The sequence below is a fragment of the Mustela lutreola genome, chromosome 2 (genome assembly GCF_030435805.1).
Source record: "Mustela lutreola isolate mMusLut2 chromosome 2, mMusLut2.pri, whole genome shotgun sequence".
NCBI lineage: Eukaryota > Metazoa > Chordata > Mammalia > Carnivora > Mustelidae > Mustela > Mustela lutreola.
Window position 1 is genome coordinate 139,792,500 of NC_081291.1, and position 12,823 is coordinate 139,805,322.

Genomic DNA, 12,823 nt, shown 5'->3' on the forward strand with positions numbered 1-12,823 from the left:
AGCTGAGGAGGAGACACCGGGATTCCTCCACTTCTGTCCCCACGTAGGAAGCCGCAGCGGTGACCCCTGTATGTGCATATATGAGAGCATGGGTATGCTTTCTGACTTTCGCTGATTCAGAGGAGTCTCTAAGGAAGAGACTGAAATACAAGGCTTACTGAAAGCCAGATAGAATAGATTTAAATAGACACTGAAGTGTCTAATTCAGGAAGGAGAGAGTGGAGATCTGTTGGTTGAATAAATGCATGAATGTTATCATGCGTCTCCCACCCTGACTTAACATGGTAAATACAGGTGCATTTTATATAGGGAGTGATTCACATGCATATTAAAGTTTGGGAATCTCTATCTATAGCCTTGTTTTCTAGGTAAAATGTTAATTTTAATATGTTTTAACTGGAATTAAAAGCTATGCAAATGATCAGTGGCCTCCTGAAATAAATTACAATAAATGAGCAATGATAATCTGAAATAAATTAAGATAAAGGAAAAATGCCTGGAGGACAGGTTAAGTACTGTAATAAATATTGAATGATCAAAGTGGGAATTGTATTTCTCAGTTACCAGTATTCATTTCAATCAAATGTGTCGGGGGTTGGGGGGGATGCTAGATGCTTTGGGACTGCTTAATGGGAATTCTGGTGGCTTGCCACACTTCTCTAAGCATCAGCTGGCTTGATTAAGAGTGTGGCGAAATTCTCCCATCACAGTGCAAAATCAGAATTGTGCTTAGGGGAAAAAAACTGAAATATAGAAATATGACCTCAAGTGGCTGGGTGAAAACTAAAAAACAAAAAGCAAATCCAACAAGTGGGGAGGGAGCTGTCTAGAATCCAAATAAAGGTGTAGTACTACGGGGAAAAAACACTCAAGGGTTTAAAAGATATCTTTTATTAAACGTATGGTCGGAATGCAAAAATCCATTAGGGACATATCAGGAAATCAACTCAAAAGAACACTCACCGAGAGGAAAGGCTTGGCTTCCCACTTTTGCTACAGCTGGTATAAATTCCTGGGCCATCATCAAAGAAACTTCCAAGTGCCAACTTCTGTCGGATAGATTCTCTCTCATTTTTCTGTGCCTAAAATTTCAGGAAAATAAAAAGTGCTGATAAGCGGGCGGATATATCATAACCACAGCCTGTCCAACTGCTAAGTTTCTCAGAACTGCAACCTCAGAGGAAACACCAAACCCAGAGTCCACGGCACAAGAGCACGTGATTACCAAGGCCTGAAACACACCCAGTTTTCCTGGCTTCACCTCTGGAAGCAATTTCAGTCCTTCAGAGCCTTTCATGATCACGGTCTTGGAAATCACCATGGTGGTACTAAATGGTCGTCACCGGAAGAGAACTAGATTCTGGGGTGCTGCAAACTTTCTTCTTGCTACCTGCTAGACATGACAGCAGGAAAGAGGAAAGTCGTGGAGGACAAGCACTTTGCCCCAAATCAAATCAGCTTTATGCCAAATGTGGCCTTTCTCTGGGTCTTGTCTTCTCTCTTCTGTATATCATCCCTTCAGCCCACTTTCTCCATTGCAAGAATATGAATTCATTCAGCCACCACGCACCGGGCCTCTAGGAGAAGGCAGGTGTCACATTACGATGTGGAACCCAGCCCAGGCTGGAGGACCGCAGCCCCTGCCTGCACCTAGCTTACAGTCTTGGCGGTCTGTTCAAAAGTTCTCCTGATCTCACCGGGTTCACACCCTAACACAGGGCCTGGAATAGCTGGAGAATTCTAATTGGGCGCATCTGTTTCATATTTCGAAGGGAAGTCAGGTCGGTGTGCAGAGCAAAAGGATGTGGGAAACTACACTACTGTGATAATTCGAATATGTTTACAACACTTGGCTTCCCATAAAAGTCCCATAAAAACTCACCATGCTGAACTTTTATACCCTTTAAACAACAGGGGAGAAGATTAGAAATGGTTTCCTTAGTTAAAAATAAAACAACTACAAAAACAAACATGAGTTAGAAATCCTGGGGTGAGAGCGAGAGCTTGGTTTTCTGTTCTGTGGGATGACAGAGGATGGGAGAAGCACTGCTGGATGTTCTGAGCTGAAGACGATGAGCATGTTATCTCACCCAACGCAGTGCCCGCACCTGAGTGTGGCTAGGGGAGGCAGGATGGCCCTTGACTCTCCCGGAGGGAGGTTCCGGAGCCACAGCTGCGGCCACGGTACCCAGAAGTTACATTCGAAGCTCGGAGCCGTCATCTGAGCATCCCAGTGTCCGCAGCCAAGCACACAACCCTTCGGAAGGGTGGGCTCAAAAGCGGTCTCTTCCCAGCCCAAGTGAAGGCAGTGCATGATAGGTTAAGTCTGCTCTAACGTGGTGGTTACTAACCACATGTGGCTATTTACATTTACATTAAAAATTAATTAATTAAAGGTTCAACTCCTCAGTCACACTAGCTGCAGGACATGAGGTCCGCAGCCCTCGGGGGCTGGTGGGATACCATATTCAACAGAGCAGAATAAAATACATGACCGCACAGTGCGGCTGAGACAGTGGTTCTCAGCTGCCAGCTTCCACAGGTTGCATCAGAATTTAAAATACACATTCCCACAGCGGCTTGGTCTTTTGGTTAAGGTCAAGTGTAAAATACACACCCCAGGCTCCACCAGTGGATATTTATTTTTTTAAATATTACTTATTTATTTGAAAGAGAGAGAGCACAAGCAGGTATAAGAGCAGAGGGAGAGGGAGAAGCAGACTCCCTGCTGAGCAGAGAGCCCAACGTGGGCTCTGGCATCATGACCTGAGCCGCCCAGGCGTCTCAGCACATACTTGGTTTTAATTGGTTTGTGAACTTCGAGTTCAAGAACAGCTCATCTCTGCTCTCCTTCTCCCTAACATTTTTCAATTCTTGGAAACCATAGCGTTCTTTCCACTCTCACACTTATTGATTGTATCTATTTATTTGGATAGCTCTCCATTTTGGCATGTACCAAGGGAGTTGTGTCATACTGAAGAGCTACAGCATGTTGTGTGTGTGTGTGTGTGTGTGTGTGTGTGTGTGTGTGTATGTCTGTGTGCAGGCCACAGAGTAGAAGGCCGCTTTACATAGTTACAAAGGCCATGCTGATATAGGTTCTGCTGGTCAAGTGCAGTCCTGAGAAAGTAACAAAGTAACTGTAAGGTTGGAAAGGGGAGTAAGGAGGGGTTTAGTTCGGCTAATATCTTAATAGCTGTGCTGCTGGAAAACTTAATTAAAGCGACCCACCCTCCCAAATATGCAGGCTCGTACTTGTGATGGTTCTGCCCAAACAGAACCATTTGGTATCATCTGACATCTTTACAAGTTCACTTCAAAATCCCAGTATCTGCCGTGCAGATTTCGTGTAGTTAGTGAGCCTATTTCTTAATTCACATAAAATACAAAAGAGATCTTCACCCAATCATCTCTATAGTCAGAAAACTGGAGTGAAAAAAATAGGATCAGCAGGTAATATGAATGCTAATGACTAATGTTCGACAATATGCTGGTGTCCAACATTAGCCCGGCAGAGGTTTTATTTGAAGAAAAAACCTATCCCAGGTGTGAATGTGTGAATGCACCCTTGATTCCATGTCTATCTTTCTTGATTTACTTGGTACACGAGACCTATCAATCCTGGAGAAGGCCTTAAAACTATTTCTGTTGACATTAATTACAATTCTCTCTACTTGATTATTTCATGACCAGCTTGAAGAACACTGTTTTATAATATGCAATCTCACACACTTCCCTTCTCTTTCTCTGGATCCCACTGAACAAATCAAGAAAAGTGTAAATAATATATACATCACCCACAATCCCACCTAAACACAGATCACTGCTAACATTTTGGGTTTTGGGGCACAGTTCTTTTTAGCTTATGTATTTTTTTCTTTTTATAAAATTGAGATAATTATTGTTCATTCATTTTGAAAATTTCCCTCATATCATTTAATATTCTTTAAAACAAAATTTTTAATGGTTGTATATCATTCCGTCCCATATATGGAGTTACCTTCTTTTGTTAGTCATTTGGGTTGTAATCAATGAAAAATAATACAGAAGTTAGCATTTTTACATAAATCCCTGCCCACGTGTCTGATTATTTCCTCAGGATAAGTTCCTGGAAGTGGAATTACCAGATCAACTGAGTGTGACCATTTATGGAGGCTCTTGACACATTTTGTCGCACTGCTCTAGAGAAAAGTTATTCCAATTTACATGCCCACCAACAACATAAAAGGGTGTGGCTTTCACTATATCCTAGCTAACGCTGAGTATTTTCACTGCAAAGGAAAATATTGTTTTTAATTTGATAGGCAAAAATGGTATTCTTTTTATGTTAATTTCCTTGATTACCAGTGATATTAAATATTTAGGTTTTTTTAGTTACTTTACTTGCTTTTCTCTGACTTACTCCTAGCATTGCTTATTTTTCTATAAAGATCTGAAGTTTTGAAATTTTTATATTAAGCATATTAGTCCCTTTGAGTTTAAATCCAAGTGTTAATGTAGTTAAGTCAATAGCTTGCTTTCTTTTGAAGTGTCGTTGACGGTTTTGTGCTTGGAAAGCCCTTCCCAGTCCAGAGGTAAAAGATCTCATTGGATATTGGGAGAAAAATGAGGAAATTTATGGAAATTGCTTAGCAGCAGTGGTAGTAATGTAAATGTGTGACAAATGGTAGTTATTATGGTTCATCCTCCAACGATTCCTGCTTTGAAGATGAGGGACTGGAGGGGGAAGGAAGGTCACCCTCCTGTTAGAAGACCTAGGATTCAAGTTCATCTTTCTTGTGCCAGATCTTTCTGCCCTTCCACACTGAGTGAGGTGTCCAGGCAAATAATGGTGGGCACCATGTTGGAGATATGATATGGGACTTATGAGTTACAGATATACTTCTTTCCAGAAACGGGTGTGAGATGCTTCAGAAAAGCAGAAAACATACACACCAAAGTGCAATCACAACCGCAACTATCTACAAAACAAACACCTCATGAGAGCCACTCTCCTTGATACCACTGCTTCATCTTCCTTTTGGAACAAATGCCATTCCTAAGATTTCAAGGATCTGTGATTCAGCTGACTAGTAGAACAGTTTTTCTCTTAAACTTAAACAATTGGAATTATTTCCCTTTTAGTTGCCACATGTATGTGTGGGGGGTCGTTAGGGGGGAGAGAGTTTCAAAACTCTTTTGTTCTCTAAGGAATGATACCTGCAGGGCAATGATGTCCTTCAAACCTCCTGAAGCCCAAATGTGCCCCAGTGTGAGGAACAGGGAAGCGTACAGGAGAAGGAAGAGGCTGACTCAAAACTACACTGTTGGCTGGGCTTATGGCATATGCAGACATGTCCACTCCTAAAACGGTCTTGGGAACTACCCTCTTAAAACAAAAGGAAAATATGGACAATGGATAGCTGCTTGCAAAAAGCAAAAGCGCAACTGAGGAATAGTGGCTCATCACTGTGCGACAGAAAGCCTATTCAAGACCAAGAGGAGAGTAAAAATGTACTTAGACATTCATCATTGTTCAGTCATAGACAGTGAATTTTTGTCCATGCCTGTTGCCTAATTCCCTGCCACCCTTTGGGCCTGGGCAGACAAGACTCACAATGGTTTCTGAGGGCCCCATGTGAACCACCATCTCAGAACGCAGACCTCTGAGCACTTTCAGACCCTACATGCCAATGCTCAGCCCTTCCCACTGTGCCACTGCTCTGCTGCCTTTCCCCCAGCTTGATAAGAACAAAGAGGGGTGTTTGGTAAAAGAAAAAGCAAAATGTTCTGCTTGAGTCGATATTGTCCCTCTCCAAATGTGGTATGTCCCCAAGTTCTTTCCACACTTTCTTCAGGACGGGGCGGTGCCTGTCCCTTACACATGGATCCCATTTCTAAGTCCACTCCTCTGGCCTTGCCTATTGTCTCCGGTCTCTGAAGCAGGGGGGAGGGGGAGTGGGGGGGTACCTAGACTTTTCCCATGCTAACCTGCACATAAATTTGTAAATGGAAGACTGGGTGTAACCTGGGCATTTCTAAAATATATTTGACACACTGTATTTTTGTGGGGGTAGCTGTGGGCCACCAGGCCCCTCAGGAACACGCTTTGGGAAATAACATCCTAGACCTAACCCAGCTGGTGCTCAGGACACTGCAAACAGCTGCTTCCTTCTGCCTCCTGCACAGATGATGAAACCCACGTAGCCGGAAAGGGCCTGATGAAAAGGAAGGAGTTCCTGAAACTCTCCAAAGGAAGAAGACGTTTGAAGAAGTTCGGTCTCGAAAATCAGAGGACCTGACTGATGCGAACAGCACAGCAGTCTGTGGGCATAAAGGCAAATGGGAGCTTGGGAGCCTCGATGATCCGGCCGGGATGCATTCAGCTGTGGGGCTCAGAGAAAGAAAACTGCTGTCCCCAAATTTCTTGTCTTCCATCTTCTCCCCGGATTGATCTCCTCCTCCTCCTCCCCGGTTCCACTTGTTTCTTTTATTTATTTATTTATTTATTTTTAAAGATTTTATTTATTTATTTGACAGAGAGAGATCACAGTAGGAGAGAGGAAGGGAAGAGATCACAGAGAGAGGAAGGGAAGCAGGCCCCCTGCTGAGCAGAGAGCCCGATGTGGGATCCCAGGACCCTGAGATCATGACCTGAGCCGAAGGCAGCGGCTTAACCACCTGAGCCACCCAGGCGCCCCTCCACTTGTTTCTTACTCTTACTTGTTCACCAGGGGAGCAGAAATAATCTTTTATTATTGGATGTGCCTTTTTTTTTTTTTTTTTTTTTTAAGAAAGAGAGCACACAAATGGGAAGGAGGGACAGAGAGAGAGAGAAGCAGACTCCCTGCTAAGCAGAGAGCCTGTTTCAGGGCTTGACCCCAGGACACTGAGATCATGACCTGAGCTGAAGGCAGAAGCTTTAACCCACTGAGCCACCCAGGCGCCCCTGGATGTGCTTGTTTGGTAATGCTAACCTTCTCAGCACTCAATTCACTTCTAATTCTGGAAGATCCCTTCTGGCATCCTCCTATCTGCACTGCTCATCTGCTGCCTGGTCAGAACTTCTCACACTTCGGGGTGCATGTGAATTACCGTCAAGAAAAAATTCCCAAGAATAGGGGTGGGGGCTGCATTATTCCAGAAGCTGATGAATACCCTGGTCCCCCGTGGCCCATAAAGAAAGCCAGGAGGTTGCTAGAACACCAGTATGCCACACGGAGAACTGCAGAGGTGGGCACACGTACACAGTGGCCCTCTCTCTGTCACAAATATCTTGAAACTGGTAGTTCTCAAACTTGATTATGCATGAGAATCAGCTGGAGGGCTTGTAAAGACACAAACTATTTTTCTCATTCAGAAGGTCTGGGGTGCAGCTGAGAAAACACATTTTTTAACATGTTCCCAGATGCTGCTGATGCTGCTGGTTCAGATACTTTGAGAACCCTGGCTGTAAGCAATTGGACAGATCAAGTAGCTAGATGGAACAGAGTGGGTTTTTTCTAACTGCGTGCACGTCCATGTTTCATGTTTGTGCGGATGGACAGACTCTGGATCCAGATGGATTTCATCTGCAGCCGCCTGGCCTTGCCAAGGCCTTGCCAGGATGCCTGTTTTGAAGCAATTAATACACCCCTCGCTTCAATGCAATCTATTGCCTAGTGATATCGGCATCATCACCATTAGCAGCATCCACCAGGGAACGCGAATGGGATTCTGGAGCTCCCTGCGGAAAAGCGCTCTTCCTTTAGGAAAATAGAAGCCACTCTTCTTTCTCCCCTCAGCTCGTAAGGAAGACAGCTTTACTCTGACGTTTATAGGGAGCATTTGAATGCGGAGGAGTCAGAGACTTTTAAACATTGGGAACCAGAAGTATCGAACTTCAACATTCTTTAGGCAAATTAATTTTCTTAAAAACAAAACAAAAAACAAAAAGAAAACCCAAGTATACTGATACTAGCTATTTGCCTACTGAAACAACCATGGGTTTGCTGAAAGATCAAAATATGAAAACATCATTCTAGACGAAGACAAACTGTACACTTTAGGATGTCAAGTTCACAAATTTACTGTGCAGGGTTTTTCAAGTTTTTGCATCTTATTTTATCCCTTGGGAAAAACTTTGCAATTATTAGTGGAAACAGAGGTTAAATAACCTGGTATCTTTCCACTGTATCACTGAATGGACACTTTCTGGACGTTTTCTTTTCATCTGTATTTCTGATATTTTCCATTTCAGACACTAATCAGTCCAGAAAGGTTTCCTGAAATGCTGTTGAAACCTCTCATCTTTGTATCCCTGCGCTGATCTGCCTAAACAAGTCCTCTGGACTAGATGTCAGGCTAGGCTGTTGGGCCATATTGAGGCCTGGGTTCTGCTTGCTCAGCATCAAGACTCCTGGGAGAGCTGGCCCTGGAGACCTGAAGTCCAGGATAGATACCCAAGGGGAACGCTGTAGGGCGCAGGGTCTTCTGACGCCTATTTCCTAGAACTGCCGGACATTAAGAGTGTGGCGATGCTGGTCCAGAGCATAAAGATCTTTGCTGATGATTAGTTGACCCTGAGGATGGTTTTGCCTATTGACTGCATTCCTTCTCCTGCTATAGAGAGGTGACAGAAACAGAAGCCCGTGGACACAAGGGCTGTTGTGCAGAGTCCCAAACAGTCCCTGAATACTCTTACTGTTAAGGACCAGAGCAAAGGTACCTAACACCTAGGGCTGAGGTTTAGTAGCCAATTACCGGCCGAATGGAAACTCAGGTGAAGGTAACCCGAGCCCAAGGTGCAATCTGCAAAGTTGAGTAGGTAGTAGAAGTGTTTCAACATAAACCCTGAGGGGATACGGTTGGAAACTAAAGTTTTCCTCCCCTGTGAGTGGCGTATTCCAAACAGGAACTGCTGGGAGCATCTTGTTTTTTGTTTTTTTAAGACTTAAGTCATTTATCTGAGAGAGAGAGAGAGAGCACATGTGCACATGTGCGAGTAGGAGGAGAGGCCGAAGGAGAAACAGGCTTCCTGCTGAGCAGGGAGCCCTATGTGGGGCTCGATCCCAGGCCCCTGGGATCATAACCTGAGCCCAAGGCAGATGCTTAACCTACTGAGCCACCCCAGGAGCCCCTGCTGGGAGTATCTTGAGCTCTTTTTGGTTCTCACATGATGGGCTACTGAGACTACTTTTTAACACAGGGCAGTATTGCCTGGGAACTCTTTCTAGCAGATGACATTTTAGAAGTCTCTAAAACCACCACTGTCATTCAGTATCACACTGAAAACACAACAGTTCAAAACACCCACTGCATGGTTATGAAACAGCCCAACCTTCATTACCTTCCAGGAAGCTGATGTCCTCAATTTCCCATGTCGGGTGGACTTAGGATCTGGGAGAATCGGTCCCAGGCATGACCAGAAAGGAGGCAGGGAGTTCAGGGGACTTGGGGTCAAGAAGACCCAAGTGAACATCCTAACTCTGACGCTTACGGAAGCAAATTATAGAAACACTTTAAGCCTCAGTTTCTTTTTCTGAAAGAAGGGATAGTAATACTTACTGTACAGGTTGTTATAAGGAGTAAATGAAGTACTATACAGGAAGGACCTGGCACAGTGCCCGGCCCAGAGAGAAACTTATTCAACAATAGCTGTTGTTAACATTAAAGGGTAGGGATGGGGTAAGCTGGTGAAAAGAGTGCAGAAATGGATAAAAGAGAGGCAGAACTGTCCAGAACCGGCAAATCTATGAAGACAGAAAGTAGGTTAATGGTTGTGAGGGAGGAGGGGAACTAGGAGTAACTGCTAATGGGCACAGGGTTTCTTTTTGGAGGTGACGAAAATGTTCTAGAGGGTGCCTGGGTGCCTCAGTTGGTTAAGCGACTGCCTTTGGCTCAGGTTATGATCCCGGAGTCCTGGGATCAAGTCCCGCATCAGGCCCCCAGCTCCACGGGGAGTCTGCTTCTCCTTCTGACCTTCTCCCTTCTCATGCTCTCTCTCTCTCTCTCTCAAATGGATAAATAAAATCTTCTGGATTTTAAAAATGTTCTGGAATTAGCAGTAGTTTGCATAACCTTAGAAGTCTACTAAAAACCAACAAAATGTACACTATGGAATTGTGAATTTTGTGGCACATGAAATACATCTCAAAAAAATACCCCTCTCCCCCACAGGTAACTCACACGCTACATATCTGGAAAATCTAGTTACTTGAAACAACCCATTCCTGACCAGGCTGGCTAACAGAGGTGTGCCAGCAGGGGGATACGATGGAAGAACCCTGAACTAGGAGCCAGGAGGCTTCATATTTATAGCATCTGAGACCAACCAGACCGATTCCTCCCTTGAAAGAAAGGGAGACCGTGGCCCACAAAGCTGAAAAGATTGTCCCCAGGTGGCCGAGGTGAGGCTAGGCTCCAGGGTTCAGTAACTCAACAGAGTTCCTCAAGCGTATTCAGCCCTTACAGGCAGGAAGACGTGAGGGTTAATGGAGGTCGACGGCTGCTTTTCCTCAGTAATTGTGTGGGGAGGGCAGAGCTCTTGTCTGGAATGGCAGCTGGCATTCTGTGTTCCTGTTTATTGCAGTTTATCTCAAGCAGTCATTTCCATTCACCTTTTAAAAAAAACATGAGGCGCAGCTGTGGCTTCACTTTAAATATTGTTCCTTCCAGCCTTTTAATTTTTTCACGGGCTCCTCCCTAATCTTTCACCATAATTGGATGCACAACACTAGAGACAGCACCTCGGAGAAACAAAGCGAGCAAGCCGGCTTTTCCATCTTCTGACCACACACGGCTGTCCGGCAGCTCCTTCCCCTGCAAGGAGCAGCCTGGGAACAGATCTGCGTCCTGTGTTTGCTCTGCTCTGGGACCAAGTGGCAGCCAGCCTTCTGCAGGATTCTATGTTAAATTCTCCTCATTTCCTCTCTCGGTTTCCCTCAGTGTAAGGTGGATCTTGCTGGGGTCCTGAAACATCAGAGGAGGCGTGTTTTCCCAGGTCCACTCTGGATCCGAACGTTCTTCTGGGCAGCGTCAATCCCATGTCAGTTTATTGGTTGGTGGGTCTCCCCACATGGATGGTAAGCTCCTCGAGGCAAAGCCTGGTCTCCCTTCTGCGAGCCTGGCCCCATGCACAAAGCCAGGATCATGGAGGGGCTCTCAGGAATGATGGCTGAGGAATCAGGACATGGGTCCCATGCTGTATGCCACCGTGGTCCTGAGGACAATCAGCTTTGTGGGTCTTTACCGGAAGGTTAGAGGTTGCTCAGAGCAAAGCAGGACAATAATGGATTGAACATACACACCTGAGATTCGGCCACAGTGCGGGCTTTCCTCCCTATATACTAAGATCTGTTTTACTACTATGACTGAAAAACCGGAGGTCCTTAATGAAACATCTCTCTTACCATCAGGACCTTCCCCCAAGGAATAGGAACAGATGTATATTCTTCTCCTTCCTTCGCTGAGGTGGAATCTAATTTTAGTCATCGGAAAGTGACCTTTCCCCCAAAGGCTGTTTGCCTGACTTTAAAACAACCTTGTAAAATAATCCCTAGACACATGTGGCATTTATTAGTGTGACTGGTATAGGAAATTATATCGTACCTAGCTAGGCAGGGGCAAACCAATCTTCCGACTGATTTTGACAACTGATCTCAAAGTGACAGGAGGTGAGAGAAGAAATTATTAAAAATTTTATATTTATAAACATTTTATTTTACAAATATCTATTTGTGTATAGGTTTTATGTACACAAAATATATATTTACAGTAGTGTATACGTATAATTAATGAATAGGATAGAGATATATATCAGAGGTCTGGGTTCAAAAACATTTTACTGATGGATCCAAGGTCAAAAAAGCCTGCAGACCACTACTTTATGGCATTTAATTGAATTTTCTACATAGTCAACTGAACAGCAAAAACATTAGAGAGAAAAATGTAGATAAGATGTGAATTAGGAAAAGTGATTTTTTTAATATTAGGTTCTCTAATTCTTTTTATTTTAAAGAAAGCACATGTTGCCCTGATTCACCAGAAGTTCATGATGAAATTAACAGTTTTTTTTAAAGCATAATGAAGCTTTCAGAATAACCAACACATACATGAGTTTGAAAGTCCTTGGCTTAGGAAAAGTAGTTAAAAAGCTGAAATGACAAGAGAACGGGTCTCATGTTTAGAAAAATATGGACTGATCTGTGTATCCTACACATCTAGTAGGTTTCATCCTACACATCTAGTAGGTTTTATCTCGTGGTCCTTTGCACTCCCCTGTTAGATACTATTTCTCCTGAAATCACAGGTGGCATTCTCCTGCCTTAGCTAGATAAGTCACTACACAATGCGGCTCTGTTTTGTTGCCAGTGATGTTTTATAGCAGCTTGAGCCTCACATGTTTGTCATTTTGGTCAGTGCTATATCAGGTTGCCGGCATATCATCGCTTGCTCATTCCAGGCATGTGGGCTCTCTCAGTTTCCAAGGAGGGAAAAACGACAGTGGCCATTACTGGCAGTAAAAAGTCATTACTATCATTACTGCAGTAGCCACGGGATGTCTTTCATTTTTCCTAAGTGCAAACTGACCTATGCTTTTCTACCTGAGAAACGGTTTGAGTGTGACCCGTCTTTTGGCACTGGAAACAATGCGGGCTGAGAACTGTGCACTTGTCTTCAGGGCCGGGTAAGTGACCCACTCTGATGGCTGAGTGTCCTATGCCTCTTTTGCATATGTGCTTCTGGCAGGAGGGGACAGCTGAGAGGTGTCAGCACACTTATCACCTTGGGCCCTCGTTCCCTTCTTGGGGAGTGCAAGGGAAGAAAAATGTGTAGGGCAACATGGCAGGTTATTTAAACCTCT

General features: G+C 44.2%; 1 protein-coding gene across 6 annotated transcripts in view; it reads right to left on the reverse strand.

Moving 5' to 3' along the window:
- Positions 1-12,823, reverse strand: part of SCHIP1 (schwannomin interacting protein 1) — a 126,353-nt gene that overhangs the window by 26,864 nt on the left and 86,666 nt on the right. For 5 of the 6 annotated variants that reach the window (XM_059163652.1, XM_059163653.1, XM_059163655.1 and 2 more), the window contains one exon: positions 964-1,082. In XM_059163652.1, the coding sequence (XP_059019635.1) occupies positions 964-1,082 (119 nt within the window). Of the gene's footprint in view, positions 1-959; positions 1,083-12,823 lie in introns of those variants that run through there. The other variant, XM_059163658.1, reaches the window with a different exon arrangement.